This window comes from Fukomys damarensis, unplaced genomic scaffold, assembly GCF_012274545.1.
Source record: "Fukomys damarensis isolate Sample0158 unplaced genomic scaffold, DMR_v1.0_HiC HiC_scaffold_39, whole genome shotgun sequence".
NCBI lineage: Eukaryota > Metazoa > Chordata > Mammalia > Rodentia > Bathyergidae > Fukomys > Fukomys damarensis.
The window spans coordinates 84,515,919-84,543,153 of NW_022900951.1; the positions used below are offsets into that span (position 1 = coordinate 84,515,919).

Genomic DNA, 27,235 nt, shown 5'->3' on the forward strand with positions numbered 1-27,235 from the left:
GGAAAAAAGAGAATGAAAGGAAATAAAGTATTGTAATCCAGTACAAAAATGTATTTTTAAATGTACTTTGACTTAGTATAATTGTCTTACATGTTTTATGTGTTCTTTGGCTTATTAGTCTCCTTTTTATTCTGCATGTATGATAATTAAGTTTGTAAGGTATTATAAATAAATAAATCTGATGCTGCAAGATAAAAGTTGGGTAGGGGGAAGGGTGAAAAAATTGAAATGTGTTATGCACATGTACTAATTACCTAGAGTAAATGTGATGACTATATACTGCAAATATGTACCAAAAAAGGGGGAAAAAAAAGAAAAACTGGAAAGTTGCCAAATATTTGGGAATGAGATACTACACTTCAAAGTACTTCATGGGTCAAAGAAAGAGTAAGAAGAGAAATAAGAAAATATTTAGAACAGAATAACAATACTAAAGCAAGACAATAAAATCAACAGAAAGACGGTCTGAAAAAATGTAGGCCTGCTCCCATTGGGGAGCAGGATGAAAGTGACATATTCCTAGATAAGGGCAGGAGAGTCTAAGAGAGGTGAGAACTTAGGAGTAAGAAAAGAGAGGGGTGAAATATTCCCTAAGAATTAATGATAGCATGAATACTGCTTTGAAAATAACCAACAACCTGTGGTCTCCTGACTGATCATAAATCTCTTATTTAACCACCAAATACCTTCTTTTCAAGTCTAGGTACTTTACTCATTGCGCCTGTGAAGATAAACACCATACCTTTCATGGAAGGGAAATAAATCTCCAAGAGAAGCTATGCAGCAAATACAGTGAATGTCATTCTATGAATTTAATGAACATAGTATTTAAGCCAATGTTGTTTATCTCGATGGGACCTATATGCCCTTCATCCATGCTCATCTTTGTATTGGGTTGGGCTTGCAGCCCCTCTACATTTCTGTCTAAAGACTCCTCCCACTGCCAACAATACCATCCATACTTCTCAGAACCTACTTATTTCTTTCAGAAACAAGTCTCCCACTATAACTCCTTAGATGAACAGCATGTCTTCATCTATGCTACTGTGGAATTCCTAGGATATATTTCTACTATTTGTTTTTCACATATTTGGGGACAGGGACTGTTGTTTACATTGCCTACAGGGTCATTCACAGCACTTTGCTAATAGTAGGTGCTTAATAGCTGGTTAGGACTGAAAAAGAAAGTATGGAAAGAAGGAAGGAATACAGAAAAGAAGGAAGAAAGAAGGGATAATTCTTAGGCTACTTCAAAAGAAAGTGATAGAAACGTGGAATCTCAAAGAAAAAAAATGCTCATTAATATAATGTATGTCCTTTCCTGGTCTAAATACTTTCCTAATGTATCTCAGGGAATGCAGTAGCCCCTCCTTATCCAAGGTTCTACTTCCCTTGCTTTCAGTTACATCCAGTAAACCAGATTGGAAATATTAAATGGAAAAAAAGTATTTCAATTTTTGTGTTCAAGCAACCCTTAGATAGTAAACTAATGCTATATTCCCATGTCTACATCATTCACCTCACTTCATCTCTCACATAGGCATTGTATAATCTCTTATCTTCATAAGAGGAAGGGTTAGTGCAGTACAGTAAGATCTTTAAAGAAACAGAGAAGGGGAGAGGGAGGAAGAAAGGGATGGAAGAAAGTAAGGAGGGATGGACACATAGAGAGAGAGCAAGATTACATTCACATAACACGTTTTATTGACATAACACTACACTTGTTATTCTTCTTGATCTCTTACTACACCTGGTTTATAAATTCAACTTTATCACATGTATATATTATAGGAAAAACACAGTACATATAATGTTTGCTATTATCCATGGTTTCAGGCATCTACTGGGGATCTTGGATGGTACGACTTCATACAGGTCCCTAGCCAAAAGTCTGAAAATTTATCAGGCAACTTGAGATGGACAAGTCATCCTATAGGTGCCTTATATTCTGGAAAATGTAAATAGTACCACCTGTTCTATCTCAACTCTCTAGCTTTCCCTTAGGAGCTTTGAGTAGCATAGAGAAGAACAAAAAACCAAATACCATCAGTGACTATTGCCTAAACATGGATAGCTCAACATATAAATGACAACTTACCATGATTCCATCCGGTCCAGGCAACCCAGGATCCCCCTAAGAAACAGACAAATGCAGGACACTGAAGAGAGTAGTAACTTAAACCTGAAGTATTTCAGACAATTAATCTAAGAATGCATTGCCAAAACTTGGGATGCTCTGTCAAGGCCTTGTGCTTTAAATAATGCTCAAATTGAACATATTGAACCATTTGCTTTTTTCCCCATGAAAAATCTGGACTCTAGAAGACAATATTATAGCCTTGGCTAAACAGGATTTCATACTTTTCTTGGATTAATTAATTTTCACCTTTGCGAGGAACTTGTCAATTAGAAATTTCTTCTGTGGGCTGGTGAATTTCCTGCTCTTCTTGGAGGAAGGCAAAACTACCTTCCCGTGTGCCTTCATCCCCAGATAATCTGTGCCCATATGTATACAGTGCAAATCAGACACTTAAAGGGAAAAATCAACAGAGCATACAGTCTCTGATCGTATTTTAATTACTTTGCAGCATCTTAAGACACCATATGAATCTGTAATAGAACCATCTTGTTGAAATTTCTGTGTCCCACTGGATCCAGGGTCTCTTGATTTTGAGCAAACAATTTAATCAATGTTTTCTAAGACAATGGCTACATTTTAACTCCTGCTAGTCTTACCCTACTTGTCTTACAGTAAAAAATACCAGCTCTCTGTAGCATGGAAAGAACACTGTCTGGGACTTTGCTCTTTGGTGAACTGGCTGTATGGTTCTTAGCAAGACATAGAATCTCTGTTTTTCTATCTGTAAAATGAGTAATATGAATTCAATAATCATTAGGCCTTTCCCAACTGTATCTTCAGCTATATCACCCAATGCATGAGTCCAAATCCTGTATCTTCTCCAGTTCTTCTGCTACCCATCCCATCACTGCATTCCACAGTTTCCAATGCCTTGGTTCTGTGCACTGATGAAAGACTGAAAAGTGCAATCAGTCAGCCAAGAGATCTTGATGCATCTCCCTATCAGAGGTTGGGTGTATATATTCCCATTTGCTACCAGGGCAATAATGGGCTCCTTTTCTATTCTGCAATGGAATAGATGAACTATTTGGAGCCAGGGTTTACTGAATCTCTGCAAGGACATTAGGCAGCATACACCAAAAGTACAGTCATAAGAACATAGAAGGTTCTGGATAACAGATGAAAGTTCTAGTCAGTTGCAGACCTCATGGGCATGTATATGGACACATCAGGGATGTAGTTAGGGTGACAAGCTAGTGTGCAGGGACGAAAAAAAAAGGCAGGGCTTATACCTTGCACTGGTGGCCATACTGTGTGGGCAGAGACATACATGGACTGGAACCAAGGTATGTAGACATCAAAGATTCCAGAGTAGTCAATAAGTGTCTTCTAGGAAATGTCTCAGCATGTACAAGAATGTGATACTATACCTGACACCCAAAGATAGAGAAAAGTTTATTTAGCTTACAGTTTGTAGAGGTTTCAATCCATAATCAGTTAGCTCCAAGGCAGGTGGCATGGCAGAGGAACATGGCAGAGTAGGAACAGTTCATGGCAGGCAGAAGATAGCAAAGTAGCAAGCAGCAAGTTTCAATAGCAGCCCTGTCTCTTATATTTTATCCAGGCTACTTGCCCTTAGGGTGGGTAGCACTCATACCCAGAGTGGGAAACTCTTAATCCTAGCATTACACCATGAATCAATCCCAGCATCACATCCACAATACCGGCACATAAATTATCCACTCCCAGAACTATTCCAAGCCAATCAGTGAAATAGTTTACTAATCACATACACTTGATTCCAGCAACACACACTCTAGATCCAGCCATTTCTGAAAAGCTCCCAGCTAAGATCACATGAGACTCTGGGAGGACACCTGGACACAGGCCATAAAAATAGCCATGCAAAGTGTTCGCTTGTTTCTCTTATTTTTAGTCTAGACACTACAAAGCAGATTTCTTTGCCAGTATATTTGCAAATATTTCTGTCAATATTTTTCCCACAAAAAGTTCTCAAACTTTTCAATTCCAGCTTAGTCTGCTCTTTAAATATGGACAGAGATGCTAGTTCTGAAAATGTTTCCATTGCAGTTGGGTGCCAATCTGGCAGAACTCAGTTTACAGCCTACTCATTTATCTGTCTTAAAGGCTCTTACCTTCATGCCTGTGAAACTGCCTTGAGAAAGAATGGATTCACCTTTTGAACCTTTCAGACCAGGGAGTCCCTGAATAAAATAATAAGACAAACATGTGAAAGCATGCACACACATAAGAGTTTTGTTAGTAGTATGATCTGATCAGATGGAGAATGGAGCAAGAGTTTGAAATTTAATGGCTTATTCTGAGGCAGAACTGGCTGTTAAGGGGCAAATCACATTCCCTGGTCAATGTCTCACAGTTGGAAGCTCATTCCTCTGCTCCCAAGTCCGAGGTCTATAAAGGTATGGGGGTTAGAAAGTAGGACATTTCAAAACTATTCAAAACATTGTTGTAACAAATGCATGTAATTCATAAGCCTAGGCTTTACTGCTCTAGCTATCTCTGGCAGATGCTAGCAAGTATCTGTTATAGTTCATCCTAGGGAAAAAAAATCAGTGTTTGTACATCTAAGGGGAAGTCAGGTTATAATGAGGGTAGGGCTAAAATTTGGGGGCCAAAGAGTTGATTGCAATATGGATTTCTCAAGTACAAGGATTATTGGTGAATTAAAAAAAAAGCAGCATGCTCCCAGAAGCATAAACTAGTTTATTTCTTAACACTGCCCATTTCCCCTATTGTTGTGGTCACTATTCTCTTCAAAAAAGCTGATGGTATTATTGATGTAGTATGGTACCGTATCATACCTCTATGAATGTAAAATATCTTATACCTGCTTTATGGTACATAGTAGGGACCGTGCTTTATCAGAGCTACATTTAATGATATTACTCTAGAATGTTCTCTTTCCAGAGGATGATTAAGATGCTAATAAAAAAATGGTGCAGGGTACCACAACAGCAACAGAACTTTGCTGTTTTCTGGATATTATTCTTTTCTTTTTTGTTTTGTTTTTTTTAATGGAATGTGCTGAATGTCTATAATTTTGTTCAGATGACTGCAGAACCTGGAAAAGCTGTTGCTGCTATCGATGCATAACATACTGCTACTATTAGTTTAACATTTTTTATTTTTTTTCCATGTGTACAGGGGTAACACCTCGTACTAAATATGTAAGGTTATATCTACGTGGGTTTGATTATAGGAACTAATAAAGTATTCTCTAAATAATAAAAAAAGAATAAGATAAGACTATAAGAGCAAGAAGCAATTTAAATATGTTCAGGGACCATTTTCATCTCCAGAATTAAGGATTATTTTAATGTTACATCATTGCCTTTTCTCTTTTACTTTCCCTTTTAGTTTTATTTTAGGATTCCCTATTTTTAATGTTCATACAGAGATTTCTTTGAAATACCGAATAGTTTCTTTGGTTTGAAAAACTATAATAGTACACAGGATCCTAATGAGATAATTAATAATGTGAAATAGGAAGTAAAGGGCAAAAGGTGTAAGGAAAGTGGGAAGGGCGGGGGAAAAGTAATAAGGGAGAGGAAAAAAATATGAGAAGCTGAAAAAATGGAAATAAAGTGTTTGTAAATGGGGAGGGGAGGAAAGGGCGAAGGGAGGGCAGGGACAAGGGGAAAAAATGAGAATCAAGACCTATTATGTAAAGGTACAGAATCCCAACGATGAATGTAACTGTATTGTATACCTAGATTGTATCAATAAACTCAATAAAAGAAAAAAAAAGCTGATGGAATAGAGATCCCTGGTTATTCAGGAGAGGGTAAGGTTCAGCTTAGTAAAATACACGCTAAAATTCCTATTTAGGCTTAAGGTGAGGTTTAGGCATAGGATTAGGTTTCTGCTCATGTCCTTTGTCAAAGGATGTTTATTACCTCAGGATCTCTATTCTTCTTGAAGTGAAATTCGCTTGGCTTTTCTGTATCCCGTTCTTACCACAGAAGTATTTTACTCCCTACCCTGTTGCCATGGAAGTGTTTGAAGACCTTTGTGATTCACACCAATTATTCCATGTTAAGAATGTAACTTTATAGCGCTCCCCTGTCTCTTGCTGTATATTGGTTTGGTCCTTAAATGTCAAGGTCCTTTACACCAATCTGTAGCTTGTGTTTTGCCTATTTGTCTGTCTCATTTTCTCATATGTACACCGATACACACAACCTGGTCACTGAACGCTACGGTGCTGCTATTCCAGTGAAATGCCAATTAATTCACATAGCTATGAAATCTATGTAATGTATGGTATTATTCCTAGTTAAAGGTTTCACATCAGAACCCTTAGTAATTTAGATTATTTCAAGTGAGGTTAAGAATGGGCTTGAAACATGTTATTTTTCCTCTTTCCAGATACTTATAAAATCAGTCTTGCAAGGACATAGTATCTACCACAGACCCTGTAGACTTAAATAATTGAACTTTATGTAGATGAATGGAATTAAATGAAGGTGGTGACACTGGGATCTAATAAATACCTTGTAAGTCTTATAATCAAGTGTGAATATGGTTCAACTTGTATAACTGATAATGTGAAATAGGAAGAGTAGGGCTAAAGGAGTAGGGAAAGTGGGAAGGGTAGGGGAAAGGAAAGAAGGGCAAAGAAAAAATATGAGAAAAGGAAAAAATGGAAACAAAGTTTTTGTAAATAGGGAAGGATGGAGGGGTGAAGGGAAGGGAGAGGTATGGGGAAAAAATGACAACCAAGACCTGTCATGTAAAGGTACAAGGTCCCAATGATGAATGTAACTGTACTATATATCTAAAGAGTACCAGTAAATTTAATAGAAAAAAAAAGTTGTAATTGTGGGGGACAAACTCTGAGTATAGTATTTCTCAAACTAAACAACAATGGGCTAAATGTTTTTTGATCATGTGTGTATGTGTGTGTGTGTGTGTGTGTGAGTGTACACGTGCACTGGGGGGAAGGTAACATCCTGTCCCAGTAGCATATCCCAATTGTGACATCTAGTGATACCAATAATGATTGTGAAATGAAATGTACCCCGAAGAAAAAAATCTCTTCTGGTTAAGAACCACTGGTACAAAGCAAGCTTGCCAGGCTTTTGGACTCTTGTTGAGTGTTTCTGTAATTTCAGATACTGCCAAGTACTTCCCAACATCATCTGATGTAGGAAGATGTCAAATAGCCTAACTGTGTATTTTGCTGTGAAATGTGCTATAGTCTTTTAACAATCTTGTCAAATTCCCAAAGTAGCATTTAAGAAGAAAGCCACCTGAAATAGTATACTCCCCTCTAACTGGTATTCTTTAGACTTTTAATGTTGTGATGCTGCCAGCACAGATTCCTGTGTTGGAGAAGGAGCTTCAGTGGCTACCTCACACAAGCTTAATGAGGTTTCCAGAGAAGTGGAAAGAGGGTACATTCGGAGGATAGCAATATTGTTTGAATTAACATGCAAAGATCTGGCAGCATACAGGAAGTCCAACAATCCCAGGATAGCCAACAGGGCCTGGAAATCCAACAGCTCCTTTAGTTCCATTATAACCATCCAGGCCAGATGGACCTCTTGGGCCTGGCTGTCCGGGGTGGCCCTGTTCAAATAGAAAAGATAGGATCAAGTCAGAAGCAGAGCTGTCATTTAATCCAAAATGCTTCACATTGAGAAAAGTTAAGTATACTGCTAAGCTCTGTCTCCATGTCCCTCCCTTAACACCATCATATATAATTTCATAGTTTCCCTTTTATAATCAAGTATATGTCTTTAACTGCAGTTCTAAGATATCCGTCCCAAAAGGATTGATATTGTTTCTTGTGGGCTTTTTTTTGTTTTGTTTTGTTTTTTGTTTTTTGGTACCAGGGAATGAACTCTGGTCCTTGTGCTTGTGAGGCAAGCAGCAGAACCACTGAGCTAAATCCCTGGCCCTGGATTGATACTTTTAATAGGACCCAAGCTGAAACAAAAGGAAGTAAGCACAAAGAAAAGGGATACATCCATTTGACCCAGCCATCCCTCTGTTGGGTATCTTTCCAAGAGAACTGAAAGAATCATATCACAGAGAAGTATGTGCACCCATGTTTATAGCGGCACAGTTTGTAATAGCTAAATCTTGGAAACAACCTATTTGCCCATCCGTTGGAAACTGGATAAAGAAGTTGTGGTTTTTCTATAAAATGGAATATTACTCAGCCATAAAGAGCGAGAGAATAGATTCATTCATAGGAAAATGGATACATATTGAAGATATACTCCTAAGTGAAATAAATAAGTCCCACATGTGTAAATACCGAATAGTTTCCCTGGTGTGAATATTCTGCAACAATGCATAAGATTCTAATAAGATTACTGACATTTAGAAATGGGAGGAAAGGAGCTAAAGATGTAGGGAAGGTGTGATACGTAGGGGAAGAACAAAAAGGGAAAAGAAAAAAATGTGAGAGAATGAAAAGATGAAAATAAAGTGTTTGAAGATGGGGAGGGGAGGAGGGGGTGAAGGGAGGGCAGAGGTAAGGGGAAAAAATGAGAATCAAGACTTGTCATGTAGAGGTACAAGATCCCAACAATGAATGTAACTGTACTGTATCCCTAAATGTACCAATAAACTCAATAAAAAAAAATAAAAAAAAAGAAAAAAAAAAAAAAAGAAAAGGGATACACAGAATGCTACAACTTCACATTCCCTGGGTACAAAGATGTAGTCAAATGAAGCTCAACTATCTAGCGGTTGAACTGCTACCAGCGGGGAGTCATGCCAGGCTTGGGTTTCCTTAGACCAGACAGTCATGGATTGTCCTGCATGACTTTCGGTATTGAAAAATTTGCATGGGAACACATGCTAGGTTTTGGTAAACAGAGCAGAAACAGCTCCCGCATTATCCCCTCTCCTGAAAGCTTCCTGGTCGAAAATAAGCAAGCTCTGCAAGTACAATTTCAATTTCCATTGTCACAATCACAAGTCAGCTTATTGCTTGTTAGGAAACTGTATCTTTTCCTCTTTTCCATAGTCACTACTGAGGCAGTTGTTTTGCTGGGAAATTAGTAAGCATTTTAATGCAGCTTATGTGAACTCAATAATTTTCCAGAGTTGGACTTTTTTGGTATACAGGCTTCCTTTTTTGTAAAGGAATATAACTTTTAAAATTTATTAAAAGGCAATTTTTTTGAGTATGAAGCACAGAGATGAGCAAAGAGACAACCTGAAATATCAGAAATCTGTGTGAGTAAATGCAAGATGGATTGCTACGTCTCCCTAAACATTTTTAAAATCCAAGTATATATTTAATGTTTTGAGGGGAAATAGGTCATGTGTTCCAAAAATGAACTTTTCAAATTGGTGGTAGTCCTTCCTTATCCACAGAAATAAACAATTCATAACTTTTAAATTGTATATCACATGCTATCTCACTTGGTACCACTCAAGATGTAATCATCCTTTGTCCAACATATGCACACCATATACACTACCTGTCCATTAGTAATTTAGTAGCTATCTAAATTATCAGACTGATTCTTACAGTGGTATCACAGTGCTTGTGTTCCAGTAAACCTTATTTTACTTAATAATGATTCTAGAGCAAAAGTGTAGTGATGCTGGCAATTCAGATACGCCAAAGAGAAGCTGTGAAATCTTTCCTTTAAGTGAAAAGGTAATTCCCCCAAAGTCTCATGTGCTCATAGGTGGGGCTTTTGGGAGGCAACTGCATCATGGGTGCAAAATACCCATCAGTGGATAAGTCCAGTGATGAGTTTATAGCTAAATGTGATGTTGAGAGGTTAAGCCTGGTAGGAGGAGGTGAGTCACTGAAGGGTGTGCCCTGGAAGGCTCTATCTCCTTCCCTCCCCCCTTGAGCCCTCTCTTCTTCCTGCTGCCTTGCCATGTATTGTTGCACATCTGCTGTGCCCCTCTGCCATGCCACCCTGCCTTGGAGCCAACTGACTACAGAGTGAAACTTCTAAAACTCTGAGCCAAAATAAACTTCCTGGAGACTTCTGGAAAAATGGTGTAGTGGTAAACAACAACAAATCATGCTTTCTGAGATTCAGAATCCAGATACTAGAATATAACAATTTGGGGCAAGAAAAGGAGGAAGACGGATCCCCAGAACTCAGGAAAGATCTGGAGGGAGAGTTGGTGTCCATAGTGAAGATGAAGAGATGGACCTCAATGCAAAAAAGGAGGTGGCAAACTGCACTTTCTTTCTGACACTTGGCTAGAGGGATGAGAGAGGAGGTACAAATCTACAGAGATATAGTGAGGGCAGGTAACTACAGAGGCCTCCAGGGAGAACTGCACTAGTGGAACTGAGCAGTGGAAGCTGTGAGCTACAACAGCTGGTTAGTGACTCCAGTCCAAGTGTACCCTGGAGAGTGCTTGGCTAGATGCATTTTAGGGAACAGCTAACTAAACTCGGGACTTGGAACAGACATGCATTAACTTCATCTGAGCACTCCCAGTGACTGGTTGCGACAGAACAGCAGGATACATCCAGAGTCAAGGAGCCAAGGCCAGACCAACAAGAGACACATTCAGAATGCTGTAGGCTAAAAACTCAGGCCACAACTCCACAACCAGAAATCAGGATGAGCCTGAACTTCTGTGGAGTTGAAAGCACCAGAATTGACACACTGCCATATTCCTACTGCAGGCTTGCTGGAATCATCCAGCATGGATCTGGCTTCTGCCTCTTTGTCTACCAGTGAATGTGGAGACAAACCCTGAAGTGGACATTACCACAAAACTATTGACCCCAGATGATAACTACAGGATTGAAATCACAGAGATTTTCTTTCTTTTTTTTGCTTTTGCTTCTTTTCCTTGATTGTTTGTTTTTGTTTTTCATGAGTGCCAGCATTGCTTTAGTTTTTTTTTTTTACTTCTTGTTTTTGTTTTTTTTTTATCTTCCTCTCCCTTCTCTCTTGTTTACCAGTTTCCCAAAGCTTGAGGAATCTTCCTTTGTCCTTCAGCCTTGCTTCTAATCTCTTTATCTTTTTTATTCCTCTATTTTTCCTCTTATTTTCCCTGGGGGGAAAATTGCTCTATTGAGGGGATATTTACTGTATATAATTTTCTCATTTGTTTTAGATTTTGTTATATAATTATAAATCTTCTACCTATGGTTAAAGGTGACAAATTCACAGTTCCCATGGTCTGTCATTTTCTAGATTATGCTTATGCTATTGTTATTACTGATTGTACTACTTTAGCCAAGGTGATATAGTTGTTGTGATCAGTTGGTCTTCTTTGTATGCCAATAATGAGATTGTCTGGGCATCATAAACAATACCATAGTTCAGTACCAAAGAACTTGGTGCTAAGCCAAATAGGCAGCAACTTCTTATTCCTAATAAACTGGAGAAGCCTGATCTTGGGACACACACAGAAATCAAAAGCCTGCTACACTTAGAAGACATCTCTGAAAAGTAAGCATTTCTTAAAGAGGATTTGATACTAGTAATAGAGTACTATAAGCAATTTAGAAGCATAAACATAGAAAACAAATTAAAAAAAAGAAAATGAGAAGACACAGAAGCAAGGTGCACCACTAGATCTCCAGCTAGCCCAATCTGAAAGCAATGAGGTGGAAGAAATCAAAGGCCACCCAGTTGAACATTTTGAAATGGTAATAGCACAAGTAATAAGGCAGATGATTCAGTCTCTAGACAAAAACAAAACGGAAATAATTTCACAGATAACTAAAGAGATAATGACCATAATTAAGGACATGGTTAGGGAATGTAGATTTTAAAAAAATAGAGCAATTTAGCAAAGTAATGGAAACCATGAATGTACAACATAGGAAAGAAATAGATTCTATGAAACAAATTCAGGAAGATATCCAGATTAAAAATTCTACTGGAAATATACACAGCAGAATCAACTAATGTGATGGCAGAATATCAGATCTAGAAGATAGGTTTGGGGTTAGCCATCATTGAATGAAAGATTTCTTTAAAAAAGCAAGAGAGGATTAAGAAAAATCAATTCAATAGCTGCTACATGATGCAAAGAAGAAACATAAGATTGATTGAAACATAAGATTGAATGAAACATAAGACTGAATGAAAAATTAGAAGGTAACACAAAGGGCATAAAAAAACCTGTTCACAGAAGCAGTGATAAAAAACTTCCCAAGCATGGAAAAGGAATTTGACATACAGATAAGTGAGGCATATAGAACTCTGATTAGTCATGATCAAAACAAACAAAATAATTACACTAATGTATATAATACTCAAGATTCCAGAAATTCAACACAAATACAGAATATTAAAAGGTGTCAGAGAAAACAAAACAAAACAAAATCTCCTATAAAAGAAAGCCCATCAGAATCACAACAGATTTCTCAACACAACCACTTAAGTGAAGGAGAGCTTCAAATGAAGTATTTCAAGCCCTCAAAGAAAACAACTTCCAACCCAGACTGATGTACCCTGAAAAACTATCTTTCAAAATTGATGGAGAAATAGGATACTTGTATAATAAAGAACACCTGAAGAAATTCATGACCACCAGCCAGCAGCACTCCAAAAAGTTCTGAAGGATATTCTAGAAAAAGACAATAAAAACAATTCCATGAATCACAACAGACCAAATCCACCAGACAAGGCAAGCAATTAAACAGAGGAGAAAGAAAGGTGTGCTAAGTACTTTTCTCTCTTTGCTGATATGAAATATACAACACCCAAAGTTAAGGGGGGAAAGGTTTATTTATCTCACAGTTTATAGAGTTTTCAGTCCATAATCAGCGGGTTCCAAGGCAGAGTGGCTCGTGGCAGAAGGGCTTCACAGAGGAGAAACAGTTCCTGGCAACCAAATGGTAGAAAAAACAACAAAGGAACCACAGCAGTGTCTTTCTGCCTCTTTCATCTTAATCAGACTACTGGGATTAGGGTTGTGCCAAGCCAACCAGTGTACTGATTTAGTAATCACACCCTTAATCCCAGCATCACACTCTAGATTCAATCACCTCTGAAAAAGCCCCATCTAAGACTCCATGAGGCTTTGGGGGGACATCTAGACACAAACCAAAACAAAAAGGAACCAACAACAGGGAAATAATGCAAAAAGGATGAGTCAATATGGATTAGTTATAACCATGAAAGGAAATGATCTCAATTGACCAATAGAAAGAAAAAGATTGGCAGAATGTATCAAGAAACAAAATTCAACAGTATGCTGCATAAAAAAATACATTTAACTCAAAAAGAAATTCACAAATGGAAAGTCAAAGGATGGAAATAAATACTTCGTGTGACAGAAACCCAGAAAGAAAACATGGGTAGCTATTCTAATTGCATACAAGGTAAATTTCAAGCCAAGACTGATCAAAAGAGACAAAGAGGTTACTAGATACTTGTTAAAGGAACAATCCAAGAGGAAGAGATAATTATAAATAAATAAAAAAAATATATGCAGTAAATACCCATGCACCCATCTATATCAAACAAACATTAATGGATATGAAAAAATAAAATAAGCATTAGTACAATTGTTATTGGTGATCTTAATGTAGTACTGTCACAGATACAGTTCAATTAGACAAAAACATCAGCAAACAAATATCAGAACTGAAAGAAATTTTTGAAAAAATGGATTTTGTAAATATCTACAGTGATCCATCCGACAACAGTATACATATTCTCAGATGCACATGTGATTTTCTCCAATATAGACACATACCACCTCATAGAACATGCTTAAGTAAATTCAAAGGAATTGAAACTATTCCATGCATATAATCAGATCATAGTACAATGAAATTGGAAATCAAAGACAAAAGAAACCAGAAAAATTGCATAAATACATGGAAATTAAATAAAACCCTCCTGAACAATCAGAGTCACAGATAAAATTAATAAAAAAATTAGACAGTTTCTACAATTAAATTACAATGCCAATACAAAGTATCAGAACTTATGAGAAGCAATGAAAGTCATCCAATGAGGGAAATTTAAAGCAGTGAATTCCCACATCAGAGAAGCAGTGAGCTCAAATATACAAGCTAATGTTGAACCTTATGCTTCCAGAAAAAGAAGAGCAAGTTAAACAAAAAGTGTATACATGGGAGGAAATTATAAAGATCAAAGCATAAATTAATGCAATTGATACTAAGAAAACAGTACAAAGAATCGATGAATCTAAGAATTAGTTCTTTGAAAGATTAAATAGACAAACCCTTAGTCAACTTTATCATAAAAAGAAAGAAAAAACTCAAATCTGTGCAATTAGGAATGAAAAGAATGAAATCAAAATAAATCCTGCAGAAATCCAGAAGCTCAGCAATATCTACTCCAAGAACATGTACTCTAATAAGATGAAAATGTAGAAGAAATGGATAGATTCCTACATACATATGAATCATCAAAGCTGAATCAAGGAGATGAAAGATTCTAAATAACCCAATATCAATTAATGAAATTGAAGAAGCGATTAAAAAAACTTCCAACAAAGAACATCCCAGGTCCTAACAGATTCACTGATGAATTCTACAAGAAATTTAGAGAACATGTAATGCCACTATTCCTCAAACTCTTCAATGAACTTTAAAGGGAAGCAGTACTTCTGAGCTTATTCCTGAAAGCAAGCATTACCCTGATACCCAAACCAGGGAAAGATCCAACCAAAAAAGTGAACTACAGACCAATTTCCCTAATGAACATAGACATGAAAATCCTCAGTAGATGCTGCAAACAAAATGCAGCAAATCATCAAGAAGCTTATACACCATGCCAAGAAAGATTCATGGCAGGGATGCAGGAATGATTCAACACACACAAATCAATAAATGCAACACACTACATCAACAGAGCCAAAGACAAAAACCATGTGATCATCTCAATAGATGTAGAAAATCATTTGACAAAGTACAACACCGATTCATAATAAAAATCCTACAGAAGACTGGAATAGAATGTCTTTATCTCAATCTGATAAAAACCATCTGTGACAAACTGACAGTCAATATGATGCTAAATGGTCAGAAACTGAAAGCTTTCACTCTAAAATCAGGAACAAAACAAGGATGCCTACTATCACCAGTCCTAGTCAATCTAGTTCTGGAAAAAGTAGCCAGAGCAATTAGAAAAGAGAAAGAAATTAAAGGAATACGGATTCTAAAGAAAGAAGTTAAACTATCATTATTTGCTGATGACATGATACTTTATATAGAAGACCCCCAAAACTCCATCAAAGACTCCTAGGTTTAATAATCAAATTCAGTAGAGTAGAAGGATACAAAGTCAACATTCAAAAATTAATAGCCTTCCTCTAATCCAATAACACACTCACTGAGAGGGAAATTAGGGAAACAACATCTTTCACAATAGCATCAAGAAAAAGGAAAAATTTAGGAGCTAATCTAATGAAGGAAGGGAAATGACTTTACACTGAAAACTACAGTACTCTGAAAAAGTAGATAAAAGGGGACATCAAACAATGGAGTGATATCTCCTGTTCCTGGACAGGCAGAAAATGTATTGTAATAATATCCATACCTCCAAAAGTGATATACAGGTTTAATGCAATCCTGATCAAAATACCAATAGCATACCTCACAGAAATAGAGAAAACAATCTTACAATTCATTTGAAACTGTAAGAGACCTAGAATAGCAAAAACAATTCTGGGCAACAAAGAGAAGTCAGAGGGCATCACAATCCCTTAATTGAAATTATACTATAGAGCTGCTGTGATAAAAAAGCATGGTACTGGCAAAACAACAACAATAAAACAAAACAAAACAAAACAAAACACCCCAAAACTAGACCTGAGTATAAGTGGAACAGAATAGAAGATGCAGAAACATCTCCAAACCCACTCAGCCACCTTATGTTTGAGAAAGGGGACTTTTACTGCAAGACAGTTTCTTTAATAAATTATTCAGGAAAACTGGTTTTCCATATGCAGAAGATTAAATCTAGACCTATGTATCTCACCATACACTAAACTAAAATAAAAATGGATTAAAGATCTAAATATTAAAATAAAAGCACTAAATCTGCTGAAATAGGTAAAACTCTGGGAGACATGGGTGTAGGGAAAGACTTTATGAAGAAAACAATAATTGCACAGGAAATATCACGAAGAATCAACAACTGGGATCTTATCATATTAAAAAGCTTTTTGAACAGCAAAAACAAACAAAAAACCAAAAAAGAAAACAAAACAAAGCAAAAAACCCACCAATAGAGTGAAGAGACAGTGCACAGAATGGGGAAAAATTTTTACCAGCTATTCTTCAGACAAAGGACTAATGTCTAGAATATATACAGAACTAAAAAAAAAAACAAAAAACAAAAAAAAAAAAACAAAAAAAAAAACAAAAACCTCCCCAATTTAAAGATACAATTAAAAAATGGGCTTCTGAAATGCATACACACTTCTCAGATGAAGAGGTACAAACAGAAAATAAACACATGAAAAAATGTTCAACATCACTTGTCAAGTGAGAAATGCAAGTCAAAACTACTTTGAGATACTATCTCACTCCGGAAAGAATGGCTATCATGAAGAAATCAGCCAATAATAAATGCTGATAAGGCTGTGAGAAAAAATAACCCTTCTCCACTGTTGTTGGGAGTATAATTGATACAACCAGTATGGAAATCAGCATAGAGACTTCTCAAAAGCTAAAACTAGAGGTTCCATTTGGCCTAGCTATTCCTCTTTTCAGTATCCTCTTAAAAAACTTAAAAGCAGCATACCACAGTGATATTTACAAACCCATGTTTACAGCAGCATCATTTTTTTTTCTCACTGAGTTTATTGGTACATTTTAGGGATACAGCACAGTTACACTCATTATTGGGGTCTGGTACCTTTACATGACAGGTCTTGGTTCTCATTTTTCCCCTTGTCCCTGCCCTCCTTTCAGCCCCTCCTCCCTTCCATATTTACAAAAACTTTTTTTCCATTTTCTCTTATTTTTTCTTTTCCCTTATTACCTTTCCCCTACCCTTCCCACTTTCCCTACACCTTTAGCCCTTGTCTTCTTCTTTCACATTGTTAATTATACCATTAGGATCTTATTTATGATTATAGTTTTTCACACCAGATAAACTATTTGGTATTTACACATGTGTGACTTATTTATTTCACTTAGGAGTATATCCTCAATATGTATCCATTTTCCTATGAATGAATCTAATTTCTCATTCTTTGTGGCTGAGTAGTATTCCATTTTATAGAAAAAACACATCTTTATCCAATTTCCAACTGATGGGCACAGGGGCTGTTTCCAAGATTTAGCTATTACAAACTGTGCCGCTATAAACATGGGTGTGCATATATCTCTGTGATATGATTCTTTTAATTCTTTTGGAAAGATACCCAGCAGAGGGATGGCTGGGTCAAATGGAACCTCTAGTCCCAGCTCTTTGAGGTATCTCCATATTGATTTCCATAGTGGTTGCAAAAGTATGCACTCCCATCAACAATGGAGAAGGGTTCCTTTCTCCCCACAACCCCGCCAACATTTGTTATTGGTTGATTTTTTCATAGCAGCCATTTTTTTTCCTGGGGTAAGGTGGAATCTCAGTGTTTTTTTCATCTTATAGCAGCCTATTTTGTAATAGCTAAATCTTGGAAACAGCCCAGATGCCCATTAATGGATTAATGAATAAAGAAAATGCAGTTTTTATATACAATGGAATACTACTCAGCCGTATAAAGAAGGATAAATGTGAGATATTTTTAGGTAAATGGATGCACCTTGAGACCATACTTTTAAGTGAAATGAATTGGACACACATGTTTAAATATCACAGTTTCTCTTGTGTGAGAAACCAAAAGGATAAATAAGGACACAGATAGATATTGAGAAGTAGGAAGAAAATGTTTAAATGGAGGGGGGAAGTGAAGGAAGGGAAAAGGGAAAAAAGGAAATAGGAGGAAAAATCAAAACAAAGCTTTTCTAAATAAGGAGGGCAAGAAGGGTTGAAGAGAGGGGAGGGGAATAAAGTAAAAAAGAATCATGATATGTTATGTACAGGTACACATTCCCTATGATGAATGTGATCAGTATGTATATCTAAAGTGTACCAATAAAGTCAATTTAAAACAAAATAAAGCTTTCCTGCTTTAAATTGTGGGTACCAGGTAATATATCGTAGCAACACGAAAGCAACTAAGACATATGGTAAGAATAAATCTTTTATGAAATTGTGAAGAAGAAATTTTACTAGTTTGATGGCCACACCTTAAACTGCAAAAGTTATGACACTGTGCATGATATATACTTCTTTAGAATAGAAAAGGCATTAAATTATAAAGTTTGGTGTTATCCATGGTTTCAAGCATCCACTGGGGTCTTAACATGTGTTCTGCATCAATAAGGAGGACTACTGTTTTAGAAACGATCTTTGGCAAAATTCTTATAGAGGAAATGCTCCATAGATTCTAATTCATTTTCATTGTTATTGCAGTTGCAGGAAGTAGACAGACTGTTAGTACAAAAGTGTGAGTCTAGGATACAGAATTCATGGAATGCTAAATCCAGAGGAGTTACCAGGATTTGTCTCTGCAATACACTTCCTATAATCTGTGCCTCTGCAAACTCAGTAGACAATTTTTAGTTGTACTGTGTAAACTGATGTAGCTTAGTAATAGCATATTCTTTGCTCTGAATATCCCCAGATTTGTATCCTTGGTGGCTGGCCTGTATGGCCTATACCAACCAGACTCATTTCCCTCTGTTTCCCAGTTGTATTTGGGCACAGGCTGGAGATTGGAGCAGGAGAAAGAGCATAGTTTATTTATTTCATCCAAACCTTCTCTCCTACTAACATTTCTTGGTAATAGTTAAGTTTTTCTACAGTCTTAGCATCTACTGGACAAAACTATTCCACGGCTCTAGATTTCACTATGTTCCAATATTATGATTCTATTTTTTAACCTTTGCATTATACACTGTTGTTTCCCTTAATTCTGCTCATATCCTTTAAATATACTCTTCATTCGACCTATTCAGTTAAACCCTTTGGATACAATGCTTGTTTCCTGCTGGGACCCTAACCACCACTCTGGAATATCCAGGCAAACTGCCTAGGTGTTGTTTGTCTCTTAGCTGGGGAGCAGGAACAAATTAAAGCAAGGCAACAAGTGGACTCACTACCAAGGGTTTTCCTTAATTCTAGGACTTTGGTTTTGTCAGACACCAAGATCTTTGTCTAGATTCTTATCTTTTTGCTTCCACATTTTAAAATCTGGGCTCAATCCTTCTTTAGTTTTTTCACCCAAACTTCTGATATCTACCAACTAGGATTCCAGTCATACCTGTTTGCTCTCTCACTCTTTGGAATTAATCTCTAACTTCTAATTCAGACCTGCCAACCTTTTCTCATTTAGCTGATACAATGGAGTGGTGGATAATGCATGTTTTGAGCCAGACAGACTTGTGCTTCAATTTCAGCTTTGACATTCCCCAGCTGGAACCTCAGTTTTGTCACCTGTAAAATGATGATGAGTAATGCCTACTCTCTAGGGGCATCATTAACATTAAACAAGTATAATGCCTACCTCATTGGGAAATAGTCAAAATCAAGTGAGATTAGATTTACTAAGTAAATGCTCAATAAATAGTAATTTTTTTTTCTCCTGGGCAAGTCAGCCAGGGTAATCCACAGGGCTGAAATCTGCCTCTTTTCAATTTTCAGTACCACAAAATATCTGATATTTGCCATTTTTAGTAATAATAAATCATTTTACATATTTGTGGAGTACCTTTCCAAGAAAGTATAGCTCTTTGCTGGAGAAACACATGTTTCTATAGAGCAACAAGTGAATGAGCATTCAGACTAGGAGGATCTGCTGTATTCTCAAGAAGCAGTGTTCAGTAGAACCCAGTTTCAAAGGAAAAAATCCAATTTGATGAGTAAGATGTGTCCACTTTGAGGATACAAATCTAGTGTGCTCATTTACTAGTGTAGGGAGGGAAATGTTTGAGACTGACTCCCTCGGAAAAGATAAGCATAAATCACAAAGGACAACTTGAAAACCTCTGCTCTGAACTTATTCGATAATGAAAACGTTTGGTAAACATACAATTCTTGTGGTTGCCAATAGGTCCAACTCAAAGCTGGGATATGATTAAAGTTCTGAATATCTTAATGAATGCTTATTTATTCCCTTTCTCCACTTGTTGCTATGCCTCTTAGTGCAAAAGCGTAGATTATTGTGGAATAACTGCTCACTCACTTGTGTTGAAATTGTCTGCATTACAGCAAAAGTGTAGTTTGGAGACCCAAACCAATGACACATATGTCAACAATCAGCCAATATTAGGAGAGAAACCATATTCTTGCAGTGATCCACCTTAATAAGATGTGCTGGAGAAGCTGTTGCTTTCAGAAAAACTGCCTAAAATTTGCTCCTAAAATTTCAACGAAATAAGTAGTCTGACTATGCCCGTGGTGTCTGTGTTTTGCAGAGTGAGGGAGTCCTACCAGTGAGAGAACTGTTGCATTTATAGGCCCTAGAGGATGAAGACAGTCTCTCAAATCTTTTTAGATTTCCTGTTATATGTTGAACTCAACCTTGGGCCTCTGAATCCTCTAAGAGAAGCAGAAGACATAATCTGTGCTCTTAAGGAGCCAGAGGAGGCCGTCATATGAGCTGATCAACAAATATCACAGGGCTCTATGAAATGAGAAGCTACAGTAAATGAGATAGACACAAAAAACTCCTAGAACCTTAAAGATGGAAGGAGTCGATAAACACTCACAGGAGGTACCCAATACATACTTCTTGATTAGCTGGAAGAGAGAGAAAGAATAATAGAAAGGGATTTCATGGAATACTGAGTTATGGAGTCTGAAGATAGAGCAATTAAAAGTCAATAGAAAACACAGAAAACGTTAGGTCAAGGGTAGGGCCACGGGTGGGAGTGTCTACTGGGAGCAGCAAGTTCATTTGGAAGAGTCCAAACAACTTTTTTATCCCAAGGGATGAAGCTCAGAAGAGAAGTGATCAATTTCTGCAAGCTCTAGGGTTGTCCTGGCTCTAAGTTGAGAGCAGAGAAGTCCAGATGGACTGTGGTGTGGTGTGGGGTTGGGGGTTCAAGTTTAGATTTAGCAACAACCACTGGATTTCATAGTATTTACTTCCTTCCAGCTCCCATTGAAAAGAGACTGCAGGAGGTAGGACACTAACACTGCAAGCTCCAAATCCCCACTCATCTCTGTTGAAGCCAGGATGAATGGCAGAGACTGCTTCCAGTTCACTAGTTTTTCTCACTCCCATGATTCTCAGAAAGATAAGAAATATGAGTGGAGATTGTGGTAAGTGTGGACACCACAGCACAGCCCCCCAAAATGCCAAAGGATAGTTTCATCTTCATTCACTTTATTTTCCCACCGACCTATTTCTGGGAATTTTTCAGACTCTGCGGTTGAATACAATATAGAAATCTGAAGGGTGACTTGTTGTAACAAATAGAAATGAGCCATCTTGTCTCCAAATCCACAAAAGACTACTAAATCCTGGAAGAAAATGGATCAAATGATAACATCATCGAGGACAGAGCTTTATGTTTCCTCTATATCCCTGTAGCAGAGCACTGGCACGTAGTAGGTTCTCAAGACATACCTATACATTGGCACAAAGAGATTAGAATCCTCTTCCTTTACACTAAATGACTATGTAGAATAACACAAGAAGACATTATGTTTAGAGTTTCCTAAACTGTGTTTTGATAAAGGCCATGAGAAATATTTAGAGGTTGTTGTAAGGACAGAGGCAGGCTCCAGGGCCTCCCTCAAATGTATGCGCTGCACTTTTTTTCTCTATATCTGCTGAGCTTCCATACAAGATTGTGGACTTCCTTAAACAAGATTGAAAACCACTGTTAGAGGCAAACACAGTTCAGGGTATGGATTAAATATAGAGAGAAGTGGCAAAGGACTGAACTCAAAAGTGATAGTAAGTTCTAAATGTTGTAAAGCCTGGTGACATGTTGCAGTGGAAGTTGTTGCAGTGGAAGCTTCAGAAGTGGGCTGAGTTAGAGTATGGTACTGAAGTGGAGAAACTAAGAGATTGGGCTGGATGAAATGGGAAAAGAAGTCTGCTAGCTCCAAATCTCCACTTATCTCCAGCAGAGCAGAAATCCACAGGATGAGTGGAGGAGTCTGACTCTAAGTGATCTTTGGATTGGTCACTTTGTAAAAACTAAAGGGAAATTCACTCTGAAGTGATATAAGATAGAGGAAAACAATGTACTGAAACAAAATACACAAGGTATCATGAAGGGTTTTTCTATCTGATTTTGTGTATCTTTTAAATTTTTGTATAATAACTCATTATAAGCTTTTATGTGGCTTTCCGTACCTTAGAACCAGTCCCCCATCTCCAATCAGAGGTCCTCTAAACCCACAAGACCTAATTCTTTTTTTTGTATAGGGGAAAGAATTTGGGTCCTTGTGGTTGGGAGGCAGGCAGTGGAACCACTGAGCTAAATCACCGGCCCAAGACCTAATTCATTTGCCTAAGATACCAATGGATTTTTATGGATGCACATGGTTCTCCACCTCATATCCATTTGACTTAGGCTGCCTTCACCTGAGTTCATGGGTGACTATTTGACCACTGCCCTTGAAATCACACCACACATATCTCACTACTTGACCCCAAGAATACTTGCATAAGACAAGAAGTCACTAAGGCCCAAGTACCTGAGTTATTAGACAGAACCTGGAGGATGATATTAAAAATGCTTCTTTGGATACACTCACCGGAATCCCATTGATACCAAGAAAGCCAGGAACTCCCATGGAACCCTAAAAGAAGGAGTAGGAAGAGGAGTGTAAGACACATCTAGCTGGTGGTCTTTGGATTCGGTCCGTTTATGGGATTCAAAGACCTAAGTTTTTAACAAGCATTTTGTATCCCCTCTCTTTGGGTTGCCCTTGCTCCCTACTCCACCTCCAAGAAATCATTTGCTTCTGCACAGGGCCTTGGACATGTCTATGTTCTGAGACCAGTTCTTAGGCAATGTAAGTCCTAAAATTAAGGCTCAATATCATGTGCTTCCTTGATATTACGAGAAAGCTAGGAGTACATTGAATACCCTAACTATACATATCCTCTCCATTCTGCTCCTTTAGATGAGGTCCTTTAGGCAAACAAGTGTCCTTACCAAATGGAGCAGGAGTAGTTCTTTCTTATCCTTGAATAGCTGTTTTAATTCCCTGCTGGAACATCAAATTATTCACAAAGCCAGATCACATCTATCTTCAGGAACCAGAGGTACTCCAACCTCTTGATATTACAAAGTATGCCAACCATAGCCTCTTAATTCACTCTGTTCCTGATTGCAATGTTGGAGTGACCTTAAAAGTGTACAGTATCCTCCTACCCTGAACTGAGTATAAATTGTGACCAATAAATTACTATCAACTTCATCTGTCTAGTGTTAGGGGTTGTGCTATCTTTATTATCCCAGTGTGAGAATGCCTCCTTCACCAATAAGATTAACAGGAAGTGGTTAGAAAAGGCCTAAAGGTGTAGGGAAAGTGGGAAGGGTAGGGGAAAGGTAATAAGGGAAAAGAAAAAAATATGAGAAAATGAAAAAATGAAAAAAAAGTGTTAGTAAATGGGGAGGGGAGGAGTGGGTGAAGGGAGGGCAGGGACAAGGGGAAAAATGAGAACCAAGACCTGTCATGTAAAGGTACAAGATCCCAATGTTGAATGTCACTGTACTGTATACCTAAAATGTACCAATAAACTCAATTTAACAAAATAAAATAGGCAGGGAATATAAACTGAGCTGCTAAACTCAGTTGGTTAGCCACCACGACATTATCACTTTCCTTTCTTGCACCTCTTTCCTCTATTTGTGGTCCAGATTGCTTCTAAGCACTCTGATCTCTTGCTTACTAATTTTTTTTTAATTCTTGGTCTCTATTGCTCAGCTGACTGGAATTCTGACTCATGCCCAGTTCAAAGCCACATGACTTACCACAGGGAGCCTACCGTCTGGAAAGTAGTTAATGCATTCATTTTACAATTTGCTTGCCATGAAAGTCTCTTGATAAATGGGGATTATCTCTCATCAAAGTGTGTAGCACGGCCCCAAACTATTCAGGAACAATATTGTTTTCATAAATAAGCAGAATTGAGATTGACAGCTTTTGACTGTCATACGTGCACCCATGCACTACAGAAAAATCAAGCTTTTGCTGATCTTACCTTATCTCCTTTTGGTCCATATGGGCCAATAGGGCCTGGGGAACCCTTTTTTCCTTTCAACCCTGATAAACCAGTAGGTCCAGCAAATCCTTTAGGACCTGTGGGACCTTGAATTCCAATTGGTCCAGGTTTCCCCTAAAATGGACAAAAGAGTATAATTAGTCAATAGAGGACTTAATATCAACATTTCCCATTTTCCCATGCACAAAGAACACTGTCACCACTTCATTAAATAATTTTGGCTTAGAGATCTGTGAGGCATGCCAAAGTTCCAGACATGGATCAGAAAAGCTATTTTAGAGACTGCTAAGCTTATTTGGATAGAACACATTTTATAAGCACATTTAATAAGATTCATGTGCACCAAGATCCTTCAACTTTGTACTTCTTAGGAGATTAGTCATTCAGGCTGGATAACACTGTCTTCTTCCAAGTTAATGCCAGGTCCTTCATCAGATTGTCAAAATGGCAAAAGAACAGAACACTGGAGAACATTAGGACATTTTATATCTGCAAATGGCCAACCACATGCTTGCAACGAAGTTTGGAAATAGCTGTGCCTAAAGAATATGGCCATGGGGGGCCAGAGAGGGGAGAACTCCAGAGCTGATCAACTTGTCAGAATTCATCTGTGTTGGCTGATCCCAGGACTTTATCTCTGCATCTGGCAACACAAAGGGAACTCTCTCTCTCTCTCTCTCTCTCTCTCTCTCACACACACACACACACACACACACACACACACACACACTCATACACAAATTGGTTACTTACTCTTCCTTCCCCTTACCTCCCATCTGTATAGTGTTGAACGAGTAAAATACAAGGAGCCTTAGAAATCTATTTAAGTGTCCATTAGGGTAGTAAGAGGGAGCAGCCTGAGGATTTTGAATACCATGGTTATAAAATGTCCCTAACAATTAAGTCTGAGAGTGCAGGCTGACATTTTAAAGCAGACTGAGACTGAAAATTAACCTCAGTGGGTGAAACACAGGCAGGTTGGACTGTCATTTAGAACAAAACCCAGTAGGGACTGAATTTTCTTGACAGAAAAATGAAAACCATTAGTAATGTACATTACCACTCAGAGAACAACACCATACGAGATAGAAAGCCTATTTTCATAAATGCTTCCCATCTCCACCTCCTGGCCTCTTTACTGACTACTTGTAATTGCCTACAAATCTGTGAAAACCTCTGCAAAAAGCCCATTAAACATGCCCTTTACTATTCACGTCAGAGTTTACTTTTTAAAAGGGTGAAAATAGAACACACGCATTTTACTGTGATAAGAGTCATGTATTAGAGGTGCAAGTGGCCATCAGTTGTTCCAGTCCTTTGGAGTATAATTTTCAGTAAAAAATCAAGTGCATAAAGACCTAAGATTCTTGCAAAGAAGTAAAAAATATTCTTTCTAAGGAGATACGCTTCTTGGGAGCACAACCTATTATTCAACATGCAGTCTACAAATAGTGCTAGGCTGCAAACTGTTTAAAAGATTTACTTCTGCGAATGATGGGGGAAGGGTAAGCATCCAATTTTTAGGCTTCTGTCACTGAATTTTGTTTACAATGACTTGGTTGTGTACTGTTCTTCTAGTTTAAAAACAATATGTGTGTATCAATATGTACAGTTTGTATATGCGCCCACGCCTGTGTATAAACTAAAGAGAAAAAGAGCAATACTTTCAAAAAAGGTGGTGTTGAGGATGAATGAGGATGTCAAAGTGGGTCTACTTTTGAAGACTGATGTACACAAGCCATGTTAAACAGTACAAGTCTGAAAGAGAGTGCAAGTACCGCAGGGACATAAAGGCAGACTGGCCACGGAGGTCTACAGAATGATTACATTGTGCCTATGGCTGGGGGGAGTCACGGGCCACATTGGGAAGGCCTAGTGAGCCCCAGTTGAAGTGGGCAAGGGAAGCTAGGCAGGAAGTTGAAGAATTGATGTGATAGGTCTGGAGAACCAGCTAGGAGAAAAGCAGTATTCAGGTCTGAAAGTCATCAAAGATCATTCAGGAGAATGCATGTGTGTGTCAGCAGGAGGCCAGGGCAGTGTGCCTGAGGCTGGAACAGAGGAGGCAGATAAGGACCAGGTGCTGCAGAGGAGATCATTGCTTGAAGGGAGGACAGGGGCAAGATGGGCCTGCCGAGGTGACATTATTATAAGTAGAGAAGATCCATTTGGGGCATTGAATGCTTAGCCCAAATCCGAGCCCTGAAAAAAGCTTTCCCACATCAAGAGGGGGAAGAAGGAAAGCATGACAAACCATTTGAACAGCTACTGAGAAAGTGGATTGTGATGTGGTCTAATTCTTATCCTGCTCACACCACTAGAGAAACTTGAGTTGGCCAACATGGGCACACAAGGTGACATATTCCACCTCTCTTGCTTTTATGATATTGCTAGGAATTGGTGAAACTTTTTCAAGAGCAAGTATAAGTAAGGAAACATAGGCCTAAGGTGATTCTAAGGCTGGACTTAACAAGAACTCTGGATTTCACCCAGCAAAGGCCTGCTTCCTTTCCTTTGGCTGGGTGGGAGTGCTGAATTCACTGTCTCTGCTCCAGCCAGAAAACCAAAAGTAAGTCATTTAAAGAATTCTTGGATTTAAAAAAACCAAATCCTTTCCAAAGGGTATATCTACAAAGGCATGCCTCAAACAAACATGGAGTTCTGAGGGTGGGTCCGGGTGTTTAAGCTTGCGGTCACATCAGTAGCTCAGTTTGGAACCTCTCAAACTAGCTTCAGGGAAGAAGCAGGGAACATGGGATGTTTTGAGCCTTCTGGGGGTGGGTGCTGCTAGGCTTGAACTGCCTGGTCATCGTAATATCAGGCCCTTCTAGAGTCTGCAGTTACATTGTAAGAGACAAGGAGCCTCCACACCCACTGAAGTCTTTTCCTACTGTAAAATAGAGTACCATAAGGAGGCCACGGGGGGGGGGGGAAGAG

At 38.0% G+C, this 27,235-nt stretch overlaps 1 protein-coding gene across 3 annotated transcripts in view; it reads right to left on the reverse strand.

Annotated features, from left to right (window-relative positions):
* Positions 1 to 27,235, reverse strand: part of Col4a6 (collagen type IV alpha 6 chain) — a 359,207-nt gene that overhangs the window by 67,793 nt on the left and 264,179 nt on the right. For 2 of the 3 annotated variants that reach the window (XM_010603052.2, XM_033760322.1), the window contains 5 exons: positions 24,281 to 24,415; positions 22,825 to 22,869; positions 7,577 to 7,693; positions 4,237 to 4,305; positions 2,099 to 2,134 (listed from right to left, as the gene is read on the reverse strand). In XM_010603052.2, coding sequence (XP_010601354.1) covers positions 2,099 to 2,134; positions 4,237 to 4,305; positions 7,577 to 7,693; positions 22,825 to 22,869; positions 24,281 to 24,415 — 402 coding nt within the window. Of the gene's footprint in view, positions 1 to 2,098; positions 2,135 to 3,372; positions 3,495 to 4,236; positions 4,306 to 7,576; positions 7,694 to 22,824; positions 22,870 to 24,280; positions 24,416 to 27,235 lie in introns of those variants that run through there. The other variant, XM_033760323.1, reaches the window with a different exon arrangement.